This window comes from Sceloporus occidentalis, unplaced genomic scaffold (genome assembly GCF_023333645.1).
Source record: "Sceloporus occidentalis isolate IW3139 unplaced genomic scaffold, rSceOcc1.0.p SCAF_3, whole genome shotgun sequence".
Taxonomy (NCBI): Eukaryota; Metazoa; Chordata; class Lepidosauria; order Squamata; family Phrynosomatidae; genus Sceloporus; species Sceloporus occidentalis.
The window spans coordinates 207,262,949-207,285,883 of record NW_028316983.1 but is presented as its reverse complement, the minus strand read 5'-3'; the positions used below and the strand labels follow the sequence as shown (position 1 = coordinate 207,285,883).

The 22,935-nt window shown below is 38.4% G+C and overlaps 1 protein-coding gene across 9 annotated transcripts in view; it reads left to right on the top strand.

Annotated features, from left to right (window-relative positions):
• Positions 1-22,935, top strand: part of EYA1 (EYA transcriptional coactivator and phosphatase 1) — a 119,650-nt gene that overhangs the window by 90,725 nt on the left and 5,990 nt on the right. For all 9 annotated transcript variants that reach the window (XM_089517442.1, XM_089517449.1, XM_089517447.1 and 6 more), the window contains 5 exons: positions 7,208-7,266; positions 7,447-7,607; positions 7,787-7,901; positions 8,315-8,436; positions 16,113-16,213. In XM_089517442.1, the coding sequence (XP_089373568.1) occupies positions 7,208-7,266; positions 7,447-7,607; positions 7,787-7,901; positions 8,315-8,436; positions 16,113-16,213 (558 nt within the window). The remainder of the gene's footprint in view (positions 1-7,207; positions 7,267-7,446; positions 7,608-7,786; positions 7,902-8,314; positions 8,437-16,112; positions 16,214-22,935) is intronic.

The following is a 22,935-nucleotide window of genomic DNA, read 5'->3' as shown; positions in this document are numbered from 1 at the left end:
ATAGCCGTTACATCATAGCAGTTGAGATGATTTTGGCAGAGTTAAGAGGTCCTGTGTTTCAGTTTATTTCTTGTGTTTAATGACATGTATTGAACATATTTTATATTCTCATGACACTAATACACTGTAGAAAAAAGACAAAACACAAACTCATGCAACAAAAGCCCATTCCCCCAAACTCCCCACACACACACAGATGTTGGCCTCCATTAAGTATTTTTTATGTCATTATGTCCGACAACTAAATATCAATTTGCTACTTTATATTTAACATACTTTAGAAAAGAAATAGTTCGTCAGGCTTCAATAATAATAATAACAACAATAATTTTTATTTATATTCCTCCTCTCCCAAAAGGATCGAGGTGGGTTACAACACAAAAATACACCATAAAATATAAAATACATACCTACTTAAAATTTACATAATCCCCTTATTCCCCTATTTAGAACTAAAAAACACAATTATAGTAGTTATTTTCATGGTTTTATTTTAACTGGCTAAAAGCAAAAGCTTCAAGCTGTAATTGACTGATCTGCACAATTAATGTACTAAATATTTTGTACATGTGGGTATCAACCTATTTCTTCTGTGCAGGTCTTTCTTTTCATCTCAATAGCAGATAAGGGAAACTGAGATATATGCTGTCTGGCTGAGTGTATACTTTTTTTAAGAAAGACTGCATACTTAGGTATGCATTTCTAGCAGCACTGTCACTCTTGAACATGACAGCAACAACTATTTATCTTGGTTCCGATATGTGGATGACACTTTAACCATTTGGAGCCATAGAGAAGAAGATCTGGCTGTATTCCTGAACCATCTGAACAACATCCACCCTAACATCCAATTCACTATGGAAAAAGAAAAGGAAGGAACACTGCCATTCTTGGATGTCCTAGTCAATCGCAAACCGAACCAATGTTTGGGTCACACAGTATACAGAAAACCTACACATACAAACAAAGAACTGCACAAGAACTCCAGCCATCACCCAGTACAAAAAATAAGCATAATAAAAACACTGGTAGACCGGGCATAACGCATCTGCAAACCCCATTTCTTGGAAAATGAATTGAAGCACCAGACCGGGCTCTACAGGTGAATGGTTATTCCAACTCAGATATCAGAAAAACTCAGAGGAGTGAAGACAAGCAACCACCCAAAGGGAAGTTATTTCTACCATACATCAAAGGAGTCACAGACAGAATAGGCAAAGTGGTGAAGAAGCACAACCTTTAAATGGTTTACAAACCAACCAAGAAAATCCAGCAAATGCTTCGCTCAGCGAAAAACAGGAGAGATCCTCTCAAAGACGCAGGTGTTTACCATATACCATGCAGCTGCAGACAAGTCTACATAGGGACCCCCAAATGCTGTGTCCAAACATGAATCAAGGAACATTTACTGCCTACTACTGGAATCAGCAGTAGCAAACACATAAACCATCCTGGGCACAAAATGCTCTTTGAAAACATTGAAATTCTGGACCATGCCAACAACTATCAGGTCAGAATGCACAGGGAAGCCATTGAAATCCACAAACACTTGGACAACTTCAACAAGAAAGAAGAAACCCTTAAAGTAAATAAAGTTTGGCTACTAGTCCTAAAGAACACCAAAACCAAGACTCAGCAAATGCAAATGAGAAACCACTCAGGGTGAGGGGCTTTCCCAGCAGACAGTGATCATCAATTAGCAGACACTAAGCAAAAAGGTAATTTGCTAATACTGTAGGGTTCTTTCTGAACTTGATGAAAAATTATTTCCATGTGGACTAGAGCAGTGCAACTCAAACTCTTCTGGCTTGCTAGGTAGGCATCAGCTGCCAGTCTGTTGAATGTTTCTAGGAAACTATGCAAGATTACAATTGCATTTTATTATAATTGAGGGCAAATGTGGTGCTGGTCCCAGGCATAGTTGGGGGGAATTGCCAGTCTACTAGTCTATATGGTTTGAGAAGCACTGACATAGAGCAACATACTATTATTATAATCACAAGGTCTTGGTGTGAGCTGAAATATGCATGGCAAGTCTGATGAATTTATTTCTTTTAAACATTTGACAACTAAAAGTTGTTCAAGTATCAGGTTTAGATAATCAAAGAAGCAAGGCCTTTTAAACGTAAATGTTATCTATCAACTTAATGTTTTAACAAAAGAGCAAACTTGATATTTGTGGACAACAACATTATTCAACTATTTTTAACGCAATCTAGAAATATGAGGTGATTCAAAATACAAGGCTCCCACCCCTCCCAATCAAAATAATGTTGATAGGTACACAACATTTTTCTCCTTAAAGGATTTGTTTAAAGAAAAAATAATAAGTAGTGGGAAAATACTGTGGAGTTACAAATGGAAGACAAAATCATCAGGTCTTCCTATATGATTCTATGAATAATGATGATAATAATAATAATAATAATAATAATAATAGTTTACTTGTATTTTCCCACTTCTCCCAATGGATTGAAGTGGGATTACAACCACAAATCTCCATACAGGCAATCATGTCTAAAATACATATCATAAAAACATCACAAAGTATAAAAATTTCAATTAAAGTAATCGCAGGGCAGCAGGCAGTTATGCTGTTATGACCGGAAGTGGCGTTTCCTAAAGTTCTTTATAGAAGGTCAGGTGGGTATGCCCGCCAGAAGAGATCCGTCTTTAGTGCCTTCCTAAAGGCATCTAGGGTCGTGATGAGACAGATCTCCTCTGGCAGATTGTTCCATTACCGGGGGGGGGGGGGGGGCACAGCTGTATATGCTCTTTTGGAAGTAACTGTTAATAATAATAAATAATAAAATAAAACTTTTATTTGTATCCTGCTTTTCTGTGACGCGACAATCAAAGCGGCTCACAACACATTAAAATCCACATTTACAACATTTGTGTCCCAAATTTCCCCACTTAAAACAGGATTAAACATGGGTAGTCTAACAGATTCCTCCTCCCTGTTGTCCTGAGGGTGCAGGGCAGATTGTGTAGGGAGAGGCGTTCCCTCAAGTAACTCAGGCCCAAGCCATGTAGGGATTTAAAGATAACAACCAACATGAGACAAAGTAGTTGAAAGCCAAAACTGTATTAACTTCACTCAACTGGATTTTTTCATGATTTTAAGGCACGTGTGTTATACCTACAAACCAAAGATAATGGTTTAATTTCTTGAGACTATATTCAGATTTTTCCAAGTTGTACAAATCAATGCATTTAGAAAACTAAACCGAGAGAACTGCCTGGAATATTTTATTTAATCATTTGAATGATATAACCTGTTATAATAAGATAAAGTACATATATTCTTCTCATTTCAAATACAGGTTATGTATCCAAAACATATTTTGTATTATCCAGTGTAGTTATTTTGTTTTTGCTCATGTGGTTTGAAGTATTCTTTATTTTAAAATACTTCAGAATCTCCTGAGCCTTTGAAATTGTAAATATAAAAAGTTTTCAGATTCAGTGATATGGGGAAGAGATTAGAGGTTTGTTGGTCATTTAACTGAAGCTTGTTTAAACCAAAGCCTAATTATCCTAGTCCAGCAAATAATGGTTTTTTAAAGTTAAAGCTTGTAAACCTGTTGACACTTAATTATGCCTAACCTCAATGCTGAACAATGCTTCTAATACCTCCTCCTAAGAACAAAAATCCTCAAAAGACAGAAAATAAACACAGGATGTTTACAGAAAAGACACAATCAATTCATTAAGAATTAGGAGCTAATTAGATCTGTCAGCTAAAGTTGCTCTTTAATGATTTATTTTTTGCATTTGTCCCAGAAGTTAAAGAAGATTAGTTTCTTTGCCAGCATGAAGTATTTGCCCATACATTTTCTTTTGTAGCTGCAGTTAAAGTAGAACCTGCCAAATGGTTTTCTTTTTGCTCCTTCATCTCCCCAATTCATGGTGTCTATTATTTTTCTCCCCTTCTCTCTCATTTCATAATCTTTCTTCTTTCCACCATTTTGTTTTTTTCAAGTATATTTTTGTTTTGAATAGTTTTTCCCACTGCACATTTCCCTGACATTAACATCTTTCCGAAACAGTACTTTTCTAATCCATCCCGCTTGTCTTTTTCTTACTCAACACCTGAAATACTATATGGGGAAAATCTCACTGTCAAAAGATGGGAAATGTTGGGATGTTTTATTGCTTAGATGTCTGCTGTTCTTAGCCACACATCAGAGATTCCATCTGTCTTTATGTGAGACCTTGTAATGTTTCAGAAGTGGTAATATTAGAACAGGACCTAAAAGATCTTGGTACAGTCCTAGTTGCAAACTTAATAGGTGGTCATTAGCAAGCCAGTAATATATCATACAGTCCCCATGAAGAGGTTCATAATGGCTACCTTGACTCAGATTGTCGTGATATAGGAATTAAAGGATTCCAATGTCATGTTAGAATTGAAAGTGTACAAACAGTCATTATTAAAAATGAGATGTTTTGTAGTAATTGGGTTTGTTTGTTTTTTAAGTGGTCTCTGTCCCTCGTAATTTATTGTGGCGTGTGTGTGTTTTTGGAGAGTGGGGGACAGTAGGGGATTTTTGGATTCAGCAACAAGAATGAACACACCCTACCTTTTATTTGAAAGGCAAAGACCACCACTTTATTGGTTACAGCTGAATAGACTTGGTCCCAAGGATCTGAATCCAAGGATCAATTGATCCAGCTGCTGGCCAATAGAAACCCATTTACTTGGTGGTAGATGCAGAAATCTGCCCCTGTCGTCACCATCCCTTGCCACTAGAGAGTGGGGCAGAACATCTCACTCCAAGCTGGATGGGATCTGGTTGCCTACAACCCCAAGATCCCATAAGCCCCCCCCCCCACTCCCTGGCCAGTTATGAAAGGTACAAGTGTTCCATCTACTCTCATACTGGTGCTCCTATGCCAGGTATGAAAGGTATATATATAGGCTCCATCTACTTCCACATGCCAAAACTGCCTGGTGTTGTGACAGTCAATATTAGTAATGTGATGCCACTAATAAAACAATAAACTAACAACAACCACAAAGAAATACTGGAGGAGGGAGTGTGAGAATGATAGTCAAACCTGACTGTTGACATGGGGGGTGAAGCAATTCATATGATGAAACATTCACTTGTTCCCAAGCTCTGCCTCCTGTCAGCCAACCAGGCTGAACTGGCTATTCTTCTTGCCCCATACCAGAGCCTGAAAAATAAAATTTGTAGCATATGTTTCCATAGACTCCAGTCCATTTCTGGAAGCAATGCACCTACTTTTGACTCATCTTTCTCATTTCATTTCTCTCTACACCTGAAAATTTCACTTGAGTTTTGTGCAATTTACCAGAAGCTTTGGAGACAACAAAGAGGATTGCAGTGGGGAGGGGGATGCTGATGGGATGAGAACCAGCCTAGTTTTGAAACATCTTACTCTTTTGCTCCCTCCGTTATCTTCAGCCTTTCCAAAGCTAAAATTAATAGTGTTTGTGTTTTGCTTTGAAGCACAATGACTTTAAAAAGTTGATTAACCAAAGTGTATGTGTGCAGCAAAGTGCTTTGTTAGTTTGTTCTATTTTGAATTATTATTTTGACACTCACTCTATTACAGCTCCAAATGTCTAGCTGCTTGGTAGCATGGATCAGGACAGCTACACCTGGGCACAGGATTTCTTGTATCTTTCCTTACAATTCATTTCTAATTTGAAATTTCTTTCAATATAAGTTCCATTTGTAATTAGAAAATGGGAGTTGTGAAAATGGATGATATATGAAAAATAATGGCTTTTCAGTTAATCTTTTATCAATGATTATTTAACAAGACTTGATCTTAACTGTGCCATTGATGATATAGGTACTAAACATCAAGTAGACTTACAAAGAATAATATTTTATTTCCTAAATTCCCTTCTGCCCTGTAACACCCACAGTACTTTGGTGCCAATGTTGTATTCTGCTATTCTGCATTATATTTGCAAAAGGCAGTCTGCATTCAAAAGACCTACACTCACAGTCGTCATGTGAGGCCACATAGACTTTTTCATTTTTTTTTCTTATCTGAGGTTGTTGACCTCAAGAGAGGAGAAGAAGGTTATGAGGTCAAAGTCTTTTCCTCCTTGGAGCTCACTTCTTGCTGGGAGAGGGTTGGCTGGAAAATAGATGTTTTAGAACAAGGGTTAAGGGTCATGATTTTAATTCTGTTAGGGAACAGCTGTTTTGAGTTTCTTTCCACTTCTATCTCCCCTCCTTCCATCACAAATCCATAGAGAGAGTGAGAAATTTGTTCAGAGGGAACCAGTAACACAGAAATATGTGACTCCAGTGTATTTAATACTTTTAAAAGTGGTTCATCTTTGGTTTTGATATTCACATCAAGGAGAAGAAGGGTGTTTCTAAATAACAGAGATGTATATCTCAGATGCAAATTAAATGCCATTCTGAAAGGTGTTTTATTTGCTCACTAAATGTCAGATGCAAATAATAATTGATGTTCTGTAGCTCCATGTTACAGAGAAAACAAAAAACCACCATGCTCTCATTTAGCAGTTTTCCAGCCGATAAGCATACTTAACAAATGTGCATGGTTAAAAGTATGCATAATGATTTCAAGAGAGTAAAGAGTTATTTTGTAGAAGTTATTGTAAATGTTTAAAACTGCATTCTGGGCTTCATGTTTTAATAGTTTAAGTTTTACGAAGCAATGGGACAAGGGAGGAAGAAGGCTCAACTCTCCAGTGAATGGGGGGAAAGAAAGACACAGATTTTTTACAATGTTTAATCTTATTTTTGTCTGCACTCATTTGAAACTTTTGCCTCAGGCTCTGCGGGTGTGTGGCTCAACAGCAATCAGAGGTCATAATTTCATTGGTGGTTAGCATCAGGTTTAATTTTTCTAATATGTTACATTTACAAAAATGTCTGGTTTTAGTTATGCATATGCATTGCCTGAAAAAGCTTTAAGTAGCTGGAAGTTTGAAGTAACCTGAAAGCATGCAGGAACATTTATGGAATTCACAGGATAATTGTTTTAACTGCTGTCCTTTAAAATATGTTGATATATCTAAGTTCTTTGTAAGAACAGAATATTAACAATGTACATTTATTCTGTTACAGCAACCTGAAAAGTGTATATATCTATTGGCTTACTAGTCTTTTTAATGATGACCTGATGACAATATATATTGAACTACAATTATCAAATAAAAGTAAACATAGCTGCACTTTTATTATAGGAGTGTGACCAAGTTCATATTGATGACGTTTCATCAGATGATAATGGACAGGACTTAAGGTAAGTTGAAGCTGATTCAAAGCACAACAGGGGCTGAAAAATTATTTTAAATAATAATAATTCTAGCACAATACTACTTTCACTTCCTTTTTTACAATGCAACTAAGTTATGAGTAAAATAGTTATAGTTTCTCTGGAACAATCTGATGATATTTGTTTTATTTTTTGCAACTAAATCAGCACCTATAACTTTGGAACAGATGGCTTCCCTGCAGCAGCTACCAGTGCTAATTTATGCTTAGCAACGGGTGTGCGTGGAGGAGTGGATTGGATGAGAAAACTGGCCTTCCGATATAGACGAGTAAAAGAAATCTACAACACCTACAAAAATAATGTTGGAGGCAAGTGCCCATCATTCAGCCTCCTATATAATAATTGTCTCACTGCTTTCTCAAGCTTTTCAACATGGCTGTGTTTACTCAGCTACTTAGAACTGTAGACTCTATAGAACTGTAAGATGTGGTAAGTGATCTTAGCCGAAATGCAAACACTACAGTGCTTGCCCTTTTTCCCTTTGCAGGTCTTCTGGGTCCAGCAAAGAGAGAAGCTTGGTTGCAGCTTAGAGCAGAAATTGAAGCCCTTACAGATTCTTGGTTAACACTTGCACTGAAAGCACTAACACTCATTCACTCTAGGTAAGTAGTATCAAGCTGTGGGAGTTATGCAAAATAATATGAACTAATAAATTAGGACATCTTTTCTTTAAAAAAAATTACTCCACATTTCTTCATTTCTCTAAAACACATTTTTACTTTTGCTTGTGCTTAAAATAGCACATATTGCTGGACATTGCTGTGTAATTTCAAATTACATCCATGAAGTAAAGGAATTAAATAAGAATGAACTAGTTAATTTTTATCCATGTCTGTCCATGTTGTCCTAAAGGTTCCCATTAACAGATGTTTTTGCCATGAATCAAGGTTGCAAGGGCTCTCCAAATGTTATTGGATTGCATCTCCCAGCATTCCTCACCATTATCTATGCAGGCTAAGGCTGCCAGGAGTATAGTGGTATATTTTTTAGTAAGAATGTTTTTACTTTGTTCTAGGACAAATTGTGTGAATATCCTAGTGACGACTACTCAGCTTATTCCAGCTCTTGCAAAAGTCTTGCTGTATGGCTTAGGTGTAGTATTTCCAATAGAAAATATTTACAGTGCAACTAAAATAGGTAAGTTACTTTTACAAGGAGCAGCAGCTATTACTGAAAAGATGACACAATTGTTTAACTGTTGGTATCTCTTTTTCCCATGGAGCAAAATAATTTTAAATTATTCTGTGTTTCTATACACAACAAAACAGTGCAACGTGCAGAATTTCCTGTGTCTGTAAATCTTGAACTGAATTTTAATAATAGGAAACATTAAAGTTAATTTAGAAGATTGTTTCCTCTAGTCTGGCCCATTACGCCATCTGTCACTCATTTGCTGCTTTTTGCCTCTCATTTCTCCCCACTGATGGCTGGTGTATAAGAACATTATGTTTAACAGTGTTCTGTTTGTTTTTTGTTCTTTTAATTTTACAGTATCCATTAAAGTTCTCCAAGTTAAAGGGAGACTCTAGAGCTGCTTCCTCTGAGCTATATTTATATATAGGCCAGGATCCAAAGACCTACTTTAGGTGTGTCCAAGAGCTTGTATGCATCTACTGACACTGTTGATTCTTTCTTTCTTTGATTATGGACTTCATATGCTATATCAGAAATTGCTTTATTGAGTCTCCTAAAGAATTTTTTTTAAAAAAAGACGTTTGCCATGTGTTCAAGGACTTAATATTTAAGGAACATTGAGCAGTTAGAACTGATCATGCAGTTCTGTGATACTATACTTGTAAAGAAAGTAAACAAGAAATCTGGCCTTAACCCATTAAGATGTTATGAATGTATGTGGTAATTTTCAGTTCACTACATAATTCTTCATCTGTATTCACAACAGCCTTGTGTAGGGATGGATAGGTTAGATAAATTCATTCCATCCTGTTTTTTTATGACTTTTTCTTTTTAAAGTACTGGTGTATTTAAAACAAAAGTGGGCTACGTGTAACTTCCATCATCCCATGTGCATCCTGACCTCATTTATCCCCTCCAAAAAATTGTTCCCTCTCCTAATTGGATCCTCATCTTCTGGGTTACACAATTTATTGTCAAAATGCATTCGCTCATCTCCTAGGAAGGGAATACTTTGGTCTTTTTGAAAGAAAAACATTTTTTAGAAATTGAAGGTGATGACTTCATGTGTCTTGCAAAGGAGGGCGGCAAAGAAACAAAGCCCCAAGTAGATGAAATTGCATTTAAAAGACAGATTGAACCCCAGAGGCTTCCCTTCAGAGATCTCTCCTTGAGAATTACAGGGAGTCAGAGGCGATGTTGCATGCATGTCTAGTGGAGGGCAGAAATCATGATGGACCATCAGAAGTGCCCATGTTTGGTTTAAAATGTATACATTTTCCCATCAAATTTCCAGATATTTATTTATTTATTGGTATTCAGTTTCCCTTAAATATTCATTTTTATGCATCTCCTAATATGTGCATTTTTGTATGCATTTTGGAGTTTTAAAAAAAACTGAATTGAAAAGTTTGAAGAAGTGTACAATCTGCAGGACAAGTTTATTTGGGTATATATATTAGTCTAAAAATTCAATCAGATCTCTTTACAATGCAATATGAAACAGGTTCTCCCTGCCCCCACATCCCTAATCGTGCAACATAGATTCATCTCAGAAAGATACTGTACAACAAAATACAAAATCTACAAGTAGTGATACCTTTATTGGGCCAACTCCAAAGCATAAAATACATTATGTAAGCTTTTAAAGCTTCACTGGCTTAATAATAATAATAATAATAATAATAATAATAATCCGCTTAATCACTTGGAATCCAAGTGGATTACAACAATAAAATGAGATACAGTTAAACATTCTAAAAACTGCTATCCTCCCCAGTATAAAAACATAGCAATACTAAAAAAAGATTAAACCAGAAAGACATTAAAACAATAATATAAATTAACAGTTAAATTCAATAGAAGATTAGTAAGAAATTTATAGCAGGGTCCAAATAGGATGGGAGAGAGGATGGAGAAAAGGGGGGGGGGTGCGGGTAAACAGAGGTATTTGGATATAATGGGGCAAAAGTGTTAAGAATTATACAGGAGATGATGAAAGGCAATAAAAGAAAGGCAATAAAATGTCAAGTCCATTAGCAACAAAGCCCCCAAGCCTTGCAGCCACGCAGGATCCAGGCATGAAAGAGAAGAGTCAACAGAGAAGCCATGTGGGATCTGAGCACAAGTGAGAAGAAACAACAGGGAGTGGCTTGGAGGGAGGATAAGAGCACCTCTGTCCCCCTCCAGCCCCACAGCCACACAGGATCTGGACCACAAAGGAAAAGAAACAACAGAAAGAAGTTGGGAGGGAGGGCAAGAGTCCACAGTCCAGGCCACAAGAGCCCAAAGAACAACAGAGAGAAGTTGAAAGACAGCCATGGAACTAAAGAAAGGAGGACACAAGGGGAGAAGGGAAACCAAGGGAGGCATGAGGGGACAGGGACTGAATCGAACAATCAAACTACAATGGTAGCAATGGTAGAGAGGCAATCAGTTACTGGGCAGCAGGAGTAGTGGTGGGTGACACCTTTGAGAGAACAGTAGTGACCCCATAGCTGGCACAAGTTGGCATGCACGGAAGCTGAGGTGACCCTCCTTGAATGACCCAATCACCAAGAAAACCCTAAGATGAGACATCGCAAGTGAAACACAGAAACACAGAACACAAACAAAGAGATGGGAAGAAACAAAGGGAAATCACATTTGCAAGACTAGCCAAGATCATAGGAACACCTAAAAGATAACGAGACAAGTAGTAGACATGATCAAAGATACAAATGCTGTCTGAAGCAGCACCACACATGTAATAATTACAGGGAATGTGAGAAGCATAAGCTAAGAGAAGCTACACATAGTAAAAATGGAAATGGAGCACACGAACATAACAATACTGGGTGTAAGTGAGCTAAACTTGACAAGAATGAGCCACTTCAACTCAGACAACTACACAGTGTTCTACTCAGGGAACCAAAAGATACAAAAGAACAGGGTGGCCTTCATACTAAGGAAAGATGTGGCAAAGGCAGTCAAAGGATACAATGCAAAATCAGATTGAATAATCTCAATAAGGTTTCATGGAAAACCTGTGAATATCAACATAATTCAAGTATAACACACCAGCCACAGAGACAGAACAGGAAGAAATGGAGAGATCTATGAAGGATTACAGGGGGAAATTGATAACACACCAACACAGGACATCAAGCTGACCAAGGCGATTGTAATGCCAAAGTTGGCAAGGAAGAATCAAAAACAGTAGGCAGATTTGGATTAGGCAAAAGTAATGAAACCAGTGAGCATCTGATAGATTTTCATGAAGCCAGCAATCTATTCATTGCAAACACCTTTATTCATAAAACCAAAAAGAAAGCTATATACATGTACATCACCAAATGTCCAACACAAAAACCAAGTAGATTTTATAAGTGGAAGTAAAATATGTAGAAGCGCCATACTGATGGCCAAGACTAGACCCAGCATTGACTGTGGCATGGATCACGAATTACTTATATCAAAAATAAGAGTAAAACTGAAGAAAAAAATTTAAAACCAGTCATCCTTCCAAAATATGATTTAAACAATATCTCAACAGAATTTATTGATAATATAGGGAATAGATTTGCACTATTAGGCATAATGGGCTGAGAACCAGAAGAACTATGGACAGAATCCAGGGACACAATAAAAGAAGAATGCAAACAGACACTTTCAGTCACCAAAAACAAAGATAAAAAACCATGGATGCCAGATAAAACTACAAGCAGTAAAGGAAAGAAGAGAAGCAAAACAAAAGGAAGACAGGAACAAACTCAGAACTATGAATCTAGCAGTACAATGACTAGTATGAAAAGACAACAAAAATTATTACAATGACCAATGCAGAGAAATAGAAGATAACAACAAAAAGGAAGAATGAGTGACTTATTCCACAAGATCTTGGAAAACAAAGGGAAATTTAAACCAAGGTCTGGGATACTCTATGACAAGGAAGATAGGATAATTCAAGACTAGAAAGGAATAAAAAGACACTGGATGCAATACACAGAAGAGTTATATAAAAGAGATGAAAAATGAAGGACACACGGAATTGAAGAGCCATAAGAAAACAAACCCCCAGATTCTAAAAAGTGAGGTGGAAGCTACAGAAAGAGAAATTGTGAAATACAAATCACAAGGAACAGATGATAGTCCATTCAAACTGCTGCAATCCATATTGACAGAATCATCTCTAGTGCTACCTAACAGATGGACAAACAAATGGGTACTGGAGCAGATCATGCCAGAAACCTCCCTAGAAGCCAAGATGACAAAACTCAGGTTGTTGTTCTTTGGACACATCATGAGAAGGCATGAATCATTGGAAAAAACAGTAATGCTGGGAAAGGTAGAGAGAAGTAGAAAGAGAGGAAGGCCGCATGCAAGATGGATGGACTATTAAAGAGATCACGAGTATGAGTTTGCAGGAACTGAGCACAGCAGTGGAAGACAGAGGGTCTTGGAGATGTCTCATCAGCAGGGTTGCCATGGGTCGAGATGGACTCGAGGGCAGTTAACAACAAAACCCGGAAAACAAAATGATGGCCAAAAGGTGGAGTTGGGGGGTCACATCCACATAAAGCATGCTCTGACTCCTCCCCCTAGGGCATTGTGACGCCACACGCTGCTTCACACAGCATGCCGCATCAAGGCGCTTCTCCGGTGCTGTGTTGAAGGAGCACCATCTCAGCAGCCTTTGATACCATCCACCATGGTATCCTTCCGGAACGCCTAAGAAAGTTAGGTATCGGGGGCACTGTGCTCCAGTGGCTCCGATCCTACCTCTCGGGAAGGTTCTAGATGGTGAGGCTGGGGGACAGCTGCTCTCATAAAAGAGAGCTGACATCTGGCATCCCTCAGGGCGCCATCCTGTCCCCCATGCTATTTAACATTTACATGAAGCCCCTGGGACAGATCATCCGGAAACATGGAGCACGGTGTTATCAGTACGCTGATGACACCCAGATCCACCTCTCCATGTCTCTGACTGATACAGTGACTAAGGAAGGCACCTCTCCTCTGGATGCCTGCCTGAGGTCTGTAATGGGCTGGATGAAGGAAAACAAATTCAGGCTGAATCCAGAGAAAACAGAGGTACTCGTGATAGGTACCCCAGGTCCAGGCAGGGAGATTTGTCATCCAGTCCTGGATGGGGTCACACTTCCCCTAAAGGACAAAGTTTGCAGTTTGGGAGTACTCCTAGACTCATCTCTACAGTTTCCATCTCAAGTGGATGCGATGGCCAGGAGTGCTTGGTATCAGCTTCGGCTGATATGCCAACTGTGTCCCTACCTGGACTGAAAGGACCTTGAAACTGTAGTACACACACTGGTAATCTCTCGCTTAGATTTCTGTAATGCGCTCTACATGGGGCTATCTTTGTGCCAAGTTCGGAAGCTTCAGCTAGTCCAAACCGCAGCAGCCAGAGTGGTCACTGGGACCTCAAGGTCAGAACACATAACACTTGTACTAAAATCTCTAAACTGGCTGCCAATCAGCTTCCGGGCCCAATACAAAGTGTTGGTTATTACCTTTAAAGCCCTACATGGCTTGGGCCCAAGTTACTTGAGGGAACACCTCTCTTGATATAATCCGCCCCACACTCTCAGAATAACTGGCAAGAACTTACTTGATTACCCTAAAGTGAGATTAACCAAAGAGCATATCCAGCAATGGCCCCTACACTTTGGAATAACCTTCCGGAAGAGCTCCGACTCACTTCCACTTTGGATGCCTTTAAGAAGGTGCTGAAAACTTACCTCTTCTGGCAAGCATACCCTCCTGATCTTTTATAGATTTGATGAAAAATTCTATCTCTTAAATAGGAGTATACCTCAGGATGTTAACTGAGATTTTATATTGTATTAACTCTTTTTAGATTATGCATGGTTTTTATATTGTGATTTTAATACTGTTAATAGAATTGTTGTTGTTGAACAGTATAATCTGACTGTAATCCCGCTTCGATCCATTGGGAGAGGTGGAAAAAGATAAATAAAACTTATTATTATTGTTATTATTATCACGCCCTGGAAAGACTGGATTGGGCCGTGACGTGCAGTTGCCAAGGCTCCAATCCAGCTAGGAAAGGGGTGGCATCACACTGTCCCTTAGGGGCTGGTCTAAAGAGCCCCTAAGAATGGGGAGGGGAGATATGCAAGAACTAGGGAAGATCCTAAAATGCAAAGATATACAAGTGAGAATGAAAGTTAGAATCATACAAGCCATTGTATGCCCTATTACCATGTATGGATGTGGGAGCTGGACAGTTACAAAGGTGGATAGGAAGAAAATCAATTCATTTGCGATGTGGTGCTGGAGAAGAGTGCTAAGGATTCTGTCGACAGCCAAAAAGACAAACAAATGGGCCCTAGAGAAGATCAAGCCAGTAATCTCCATGGAAACCAAGATGACTAAACTGAGACTGTTGTACATTGGTCACAAGAAGGCACAACTCATTGGAAAAAAACATTAATGCTAAGAAAGGTGAAGGAAAACAGAAAGAGAGGAAGGCAGCATGCTAGATGAATGAATTCTATTAGGGCATGAATTTACAGGTACTAAGGAAAACGATGGAGGATCAGGAATCTTGAAAATATCTCATCCACAGGGTCACCATGAATCAAAATTGACTCCAGTTGACAGCAACAAAGGCAACAGAAAAGTAACTTCCCTTGAGATCAAGCTCTGGTTGTAATGCAGTTAAAATTTTATTACCTACCTTTTATTGCCCTTTCTCCTTAATTCTCCCATGGTCAAGAAGGGAAAGCTGCATGCATTGAAATCCCTCAACACCATCTTAACTGATAACAGAGTAGCATCTGAAACAGAATGTACGTCTGTGATTCTAACAATGCCACTTTCTCTCCTGTATGATTTTTAACATGGTTGCCTGATGAAAAAGCTGGTGAAGCTTTGAAAGCTTGCATAATTTATTATATTTTATGCTTTGGAGATAAAAGTATTGCTACTTCTGGATTTTGGATTATGTTGTTTTTTGTTGCATGGCCAGCACAGCTAGCCCTCAATATGTTTCAAAGAGAGATGCTTATTTGTTTCCTTTCACTTCCAGGTCAAGCAGTATTACCATGAAACAATGACAGAGCTGTAAATATGAAAATTCAGAAGTATCACCACCTCAGTTTCCCAGATAATAAAATTAGGGACATTAGTCACATATTTTTGGAAGGTACTTGCCCAATATCAGTTTGGAATAACAGAACAGTTAAAAGCTAATCAGGGATGAGCAGGAGGAACGATTATGGACTGTACAAGCATGGTGTAGTGGTTTGAGGACTGGACTATGATTTTGGAGATCAGTTCCAATCCCTGCTTAGACATAGAAACCCACTGGGTGGTCCTGGGCAAATCATACTCTCTCTGTTTCAGAGGAAAGCAAAGGCAACCGCTCTCTGAAAAAATTCTACCAAGAAACATCCATGATGGGGTCATCTTAGGGTCGCCGTAAGCCAGAAGTGACTTGAAGGCAAACAGCAACAAGATCATAGTTTTGTTTTCAGTGATCATATGAAAATAACCTAGTGTGGACATAATGCCCTTAATACAATGATACTACATTGTAAAATGTTTGTAACTCTATTGTTCGATTTCTTAATTTGAATAAAATGCTACATGATTGCTTAAAATTAGGGTTTGATCATATACAATTGCACAACCTATAGCACTTTGTGCTTTTTTTTCAGGGAAAGAAAGCTGTTTTGAGCGCATAATTCAAAGATTTGGAAGAAAAGTAGTATATGTTGTTATAGGAGATGGTGTGGAAGAAGAACAAGGATCAAAGAAGGTAATGAGGCAACCTTTTAAGCTTCCAAAGCAAAACTTAAGTTAGATTAATTTTTCATCAAGGATTCTTTAGCTTCCACCATTATGATGCTGTACCCAGTTTCTTGAGGTTAAGCCATGTGACTTATTTTGTTTATACAAGTACAAGATTGCGTTATAAGTGTCTTAACAATTAATACCTGATTTCCCTTGAGGTTTGGAGGCTGGAAAGCCATCTGTTGGGGTGATGCTCTGGCTCAGTGAATTGAGTGGGAATCACACAGAAATAGCTCAGCCACTCTGGATTTTACTGTTGCTCCTCCCACAGCTGCTGTGAATTGAATGAAAATCCTGCCAGTGCAGGAAATTAGTTTCAGCATTGTTGATTCCATTGTTGATCTCTCGGCATTCTTCATCATTTGTTATCATGGTTGAGACTGTTGGGACTTGCAGTACAGTGGGCCTTTATTGGTTCAAGGACCCTCCGTGGATACCCTCCGTGGTATAGTAAAATAGTAATTTCAAAGACATAGCCATGTTAGTTTAGAAAATCAGTATGTGAAGGGATCTTGTTGCATCTTTGAGATTAACAGAAAGAGAGACTGCTTTATAGGTCTGTCCCTGGACATTCTACTCTACCCCATGCACTTGAGGAAATAGGCTCAAGTCTATGCTCATGCTACAACTTCTCCCTTTCAGTTAGTTTCAAAGGTGGTGCCACAAGATCCCTTTGCATGTTGATACTAAAATGGTGACCCCTATATTAAATGTCAAAACCAAGGTTTGCTTTTTGGAATGTATATATTTTTAAAATATTTTGAAGCCATGGATTGTTGAATCCATGGATAAAGAATCTGTGGATACTGAGGGACTGTAGTTCTAACTACATATTTTTGCATCAAGCAGAAGTCTGACATATATGGACTACAAGACCCTTTCCAATTCTGTGATTCTATGTTATTCTTTTAACATCATTCTGTTGTAACTTTTAAATCAATACTCCTACTACCTGCAAATTATGCCATGCAATCTTAACTTTTTACACAGAAGTAAGTGCTACAATGGTCAGTGGGCCATGTGTGTGCCTTCAAGTCACATGTCAAAATATGGCAACCCTATGAATTTCATGGGGCTTTCTTGGGCAAGGAATACTCAGAGGTGGTTTTTTCCAGTTCCTTCCTCTGAAATATTGCCCACAGCACCTGATATTTATTGGAAGTCTCTCATCTGAGTTCTAACTAGAGCTGATTCTGCTTAGCTTCCACGATCAGATGGAATCTGGTACCTTTAGAATATTAAGGACCTCTCAGTGAGCCTTCTTGCCAGCTAAATATATATAGGATTGCAGCATTAACTAGTTTTAAATTACTTCAACAAATACTTATGGACTATGAAATAGTTAGCCTTATTGATAACATAAAAAAGAAAAAGAAACAATTTCCAAATATGCAGATGACTTTGTGCAAGTGGATCACCCTGCATTCCTTGTGAACCATTACTGTGAAATGACAGACAGCATGAAATGACACTAAATAACAAACCTGTATTTCAGAAGGCTAAGGGCAGTAGCTGAAGTAGCCTGAAAAGTGGGGAGCCACTATCCCTGTAGGGATTTTGTTTTGTTTTATTTGCATCAGGGGAAGGATCTCCAGACAAAAAAGCTTCAGGATAGGTGGCAGATGCCAGGAACTTCATGATGTTTGAAAATTGGTCTTTGAGTTTTTACATAAGCAGCATGATGGCATTTGAAGAAAATGGCTACCTCGTGGATGCATCATTGTACGTGCCATCTCATCCATAATTTGCATCATGCTTAACTGTCATTATATGTCTGTAGTTCTAAAAAACAATGTTGGTCTTACCAGGGAATAATTAATTACAGTAGCTCCTCTGTTTTCACAGAGAATCTGTTCCAGACCCCACCCACCCACCCACCGACCCCCACAAAAATGAAAAATCCTCAGTATTCAAGCCCCATTGGCTTGAATGGCAATGCACAACCCATTTTCTCCCCCTCTGTTTGCCGCCCATGAACAGGCAAGGGAAGCAGATTCAAGGTCCATAAAAATGGAGGGGTGACTGTACTGCTCAACCAGTTTGAATCTCCATTGCATCTTTTGATCTCCCCCTGATGAAAAAAAGGAAGCTAGAATAACAAGTTTTCTTAAAATGACAGCCTCTGGAAATTGACTGGAAAGATACTACTAAAATGTTTATGTTTGCTTCCCTTTCTGGAAGTGTTTACAGAGCAAAAACCTATAGGATGCTATATGCAAGTAGGGTTGATTCTCTTGTTTTTCCAGAATCCAAATCTTACTCTGAGTAAGATTTAGCCTGTGTCCAACTTAGTTCTGATTACTTTAGAAGGAAGTCCCCTTTGCAAAAGGTAAAGCAAGAATTGGTCTGAGGTTCCCTGATTTGAGTCTGGCTTTGTTGGAATCCAGTGTGTGGCCCTGATTCTAATCCATGTGATGATGTTAGAAACGTTCTTTGCCAAAGAAATTATTTGCCACTTGTATCAGTGCATAAACAGATTCTGGTATGGCCTTTCACAAAACATAATTTTTAGATATGTGAACGGAGCAGATAATACTAAAGGTTCTCTAAAGGAATTTCTTTAATGTTGCCAGAAGGACTTCTAGTCCTGAACAGTGAGGGGCAAAACAACAGTGAATTCAATGGGATTATATCAACAAGGAATGTGGTAACTATATGTATTCATGTCTAAGAAAAACATCTTCCAGAGTCTACAACGATTCAGATTCTTACCTCACCTCAAAAATACTACTTTTCAAGTTCTCCATGACTATATTTATATGCCTTTAACTTAAAGGTTTCAATTGTGGCTTTGCCTCAAGGCCAGAATAATAAAGGACACCCTGTGGTTCTGTTGCTCCCACAGCTGCCAGCAGGGAGATTTTCCTCCAATTTTCCCTGTTCTTTGGGGGAAAGAACAAACTGTGCTGGCTCTCTGCCCACCACAGCAAATACACTTTCTCTGTTCTGTTGACCCAAGCTGGCATAGAGTTGAATGAAGAGGCGAGCTGGAGCCAGGGTTGCACTCTTCGTAACACCATCTACAGCACATGGTGAGGTTATATAACTGATGAAGTGCATACTTTTATTTCTAATGCAGACCAAGCTTACAGTGTCAACAGCCAGATCCCAAAGTAAAAATTTAAAAAATTGACTTTGAGGGTGAGCTACATTTAAATATTGCATAAACTAATTTTACGCATTCCTAGTTGTTACTTGGCTCAAGTGGTCAAGCCAGCTTCTCATCTCAACCTCCAGCTGACAGCCAAGACACCAAACAGCTATCTCTAGTTGCAAGTTGTTCCTCAAATGCATGTGTCTAGTTTCATCTTTCCCTCTTCTTAACTTTATCCAGTAGTGATGCCAGCTCAAATACAGTGATCAGAACACTGAGTGGAACATTGAATATTGAGTAATAGTGGAGTATGTGAGCTGGAGTGGAAGAGTGGGGAAGGTAAAATGTTCAGTTATTCTCAAGCTCTCAAAATTGTATAGAACACCAACAAGTAGTCTTGTATATTTTATTTACATGTTTTAAAGGATTTAATGTTTCACACCAGCCATCACAATTTCCCAGTCTGAATTGCTATTTGGACAGCAACCTCTAGTTACCAATAAAATGTTCCATTCCTTTCTGATTGCAGTGGTTTGTCTATATAGTTAAATGAGATAGCATCAACAAAACATACCTTAATCTCATAATATCCCCATAGTTGTTCATGTTTACTGTGAATATTATTTTATAGATAGGCAGGCAGGTAAACTTTATCTCTAAAATTTCCATGGCATCTTTCAACTTGAGATGAACCAGACAAGACAAATTATAAAAACAAAGTTATAAAACAAATCAACAAGCAAAAACCAGAAAAAAACACATTATATTTAAACATCAGTTTGCAACAACTCAGAGCAGTTGAAAAGAAACATTTGATTCCAGGGATCAGACACAATGAAATAAATCATTTTAAAAGTTTTTTTTAAAACAATACTTCTGTAAGCTGAGTATTGTGGGGAAGGGGAATGTAATATGACAGTTTTAACATAAGGAGTTCCAGCATCCTGGACCAGATGTAGGAAAGGCCCTGTCCTACACACCTACCAATTTCATGTCTGAAAGAAATGAGACATGGAATAAAGAATTAGGCAGAGAAATATTAAAATAGCCTTTCATATTTTCATTTTAATGGTAGCTGTCTATGTTTACTGTATGCTGTAAAAACTGATACATGCAACCTCTTGCTTCTGAAAAATAGAAGAACATGGTAGTCTGAAATCAACTACTTACTGCATATTGAAAACAGCCCTGAATCTCTTATGAGAAAGCTTGTGCTCCCAGAAAGTGATATTGCAGTACATTTTCTGTAGTCAATTTCTGAAGTCAATTGCTGTATTTGTATTAAAAAACAAACAAACAGATTTCAAACACATTTCAGCATAACTGGCACATTTTGTAAGCTGGATCTACATCAGAGCTGCTTTTTATGCAATCTTAGTTGTAACTGCACTTGTAAAAAACAACTTGCATATCCTTTGATAGAATTCTTTCACAATGAACTATTTTTAAAGCATCCCTTTTGATTGATTAAAAGAAATATGATTCATGCAGAATGCAACACTCTCTTACATTTCACTCATATTGACTAAGTCATGACATTGTCACCTTTCCATAAGCTGTTATTTCCTGCAAACGTATTTTATAAGATAATTAAATATTCACGTCAAGCAGTAAGTGTCAAAAATCTATCTGGACTATTCAAAACAGCTGATATAGTTGCGACTGTAAGGAATCTGTTATTATGTATAGTATTCACTATCTTTGTGTTTGTCTCGCAAAAGAGAAATGAGAGAGAGAAAAAGAGTTTATCGTGTTGGGGAATTCGCACATCTAAACACTATTAAAATTACTCATAGAAAGAAGCAGATGTTTGCCAGAATATTTGGTTTTTGGCCTAGCTGTTCCCAAATTGCAGTCTTTAGGTTCTTTATTTGTGAACAGTTTGAATGACATGTTGGGTTGGAGATTCTTTTTATGAGTTTGTGGTGATGTAAAATATGTCATTGCCACACGAGATATGGGGCAAGTTGGAGGCTGTTTACTTTTTAAGTAGCAAGTGAGTACTTATTAAATTGGGCCAAAAGGATTAGCTGCTGTTCTGGGTAGAAACATAAGAAGGAAGGGTTATAGCATAAACCACTAATGATCCGCAAGTCTATGTGGGATGAGTGCAGTCTGGAATTTCTACCATAGTGACTGACTGTTCTTACTTCATGGATCCAGTGCCAGAATGCTACATGACTGTCTGCTCGGAAAGTTTGCATTTGGCAGAACTTTTGGTTAGGGCATGAAGAATACAAATGTGTGAAAGTACAGCTCTGTGATCTTTTCTGTATCATTCTATGTAAAGAGACCACAAGGACTATCTATAAAGAATCCACAGATAAGGCACTCCTAAGAAATGGTCATACAAACATCATCTTTTTTAAAATTCTTCAGTGAGGGAGAGTCCACTACTTTCTTAGGTAGTCTATTCCAATGTCAAACTGCTCTTATTATCAGGAAATTCTTCCTAAAATTTAGCTGGAATCACTTTTATTGTAATTTGAATCATTTGTTAGGTGCTCTAGAGCCTTATCACATGAGAAAAGAAAGCGGAAACAGAGCCAGAGAACAGCAGCTTTCTCTGTGCCTTACCACATGACATCATAGTGCTTCAGTTCTCTTCCCACAGGAGTTGGTTGTAAAAGCACATCTTTTATCTGTCTGGAAAAATCTGTTATGCCAGGGGTTCACAACCTTTTTGACTTGTGGAGCCCTAAGGGCTTCACAGAGCACAGGTTGGGAACCACTGTGTTAGAGAAAGGACATGTTTTTACAACCATCTCCTGTGGGAAGAGAATTGAAATGCTATGACGTCATGTGGTAAGGCACAGAGAAAGCCACTACTCTCTGGCTCTGTTTCCACTTTGTTTTCTTGTGTGATAAGGGAGGTAGTCTCTGAAGCAACAGAAAACAGGCTTGTTCTATCTTCTACATCACATCAGATATTTAAAGATGACGAACTCAGTCATCTCCAAATGAAACATAGCCAGATTCCTAAGCCATTCTTCATAGAGCTTGGATTCCAGTTTGTGCAATATTTTGGTTACCCTTCTTGGAACTTGTTCCAGCTTGTCAGTACAGTTTGCCCTCCACATTTGCAAAACCCCCCACAAACGTAGAAAAATGTGAATATGTGGGGAAAGGGAGAAGATATGCAAACATTCTCCTCTCCCCCCTGCTACCCCTCCCACCTTGCCCCATGCTTTGGCTGGCTGAGGGGCAAGATGATCCTCTTCCCCCCTGTGCTTTGGCTGGCTTCCCTCAGCTGGCCAAAGCATGGATGAAGGTGGGAGGGGCATGCGTGCACCCTTCCTGGCTGCTGCCTCCCTCCTGGGCTTTTTTCACTATGGGGAAAAGCCCAGAAGGAAAGAGGATGGAAAGCACATATGCACTCTTCCCAGTGGTGCTGTAGACAAACTCACAAGTAATCAAATCCATGAATGGTAAAGCCACAAAAGTGGAGGACTGACTGTACACTTTTTGAACTGTAGTGTTAAGAACTGAGGACAATATTCCAGGTGAGGTCTGACCAAAGCAGAATGCAGTGATACTATTACTTCCCTTTTCTACATCTGATATTCCAGTGTACACACGGTCTTCACTCAGAT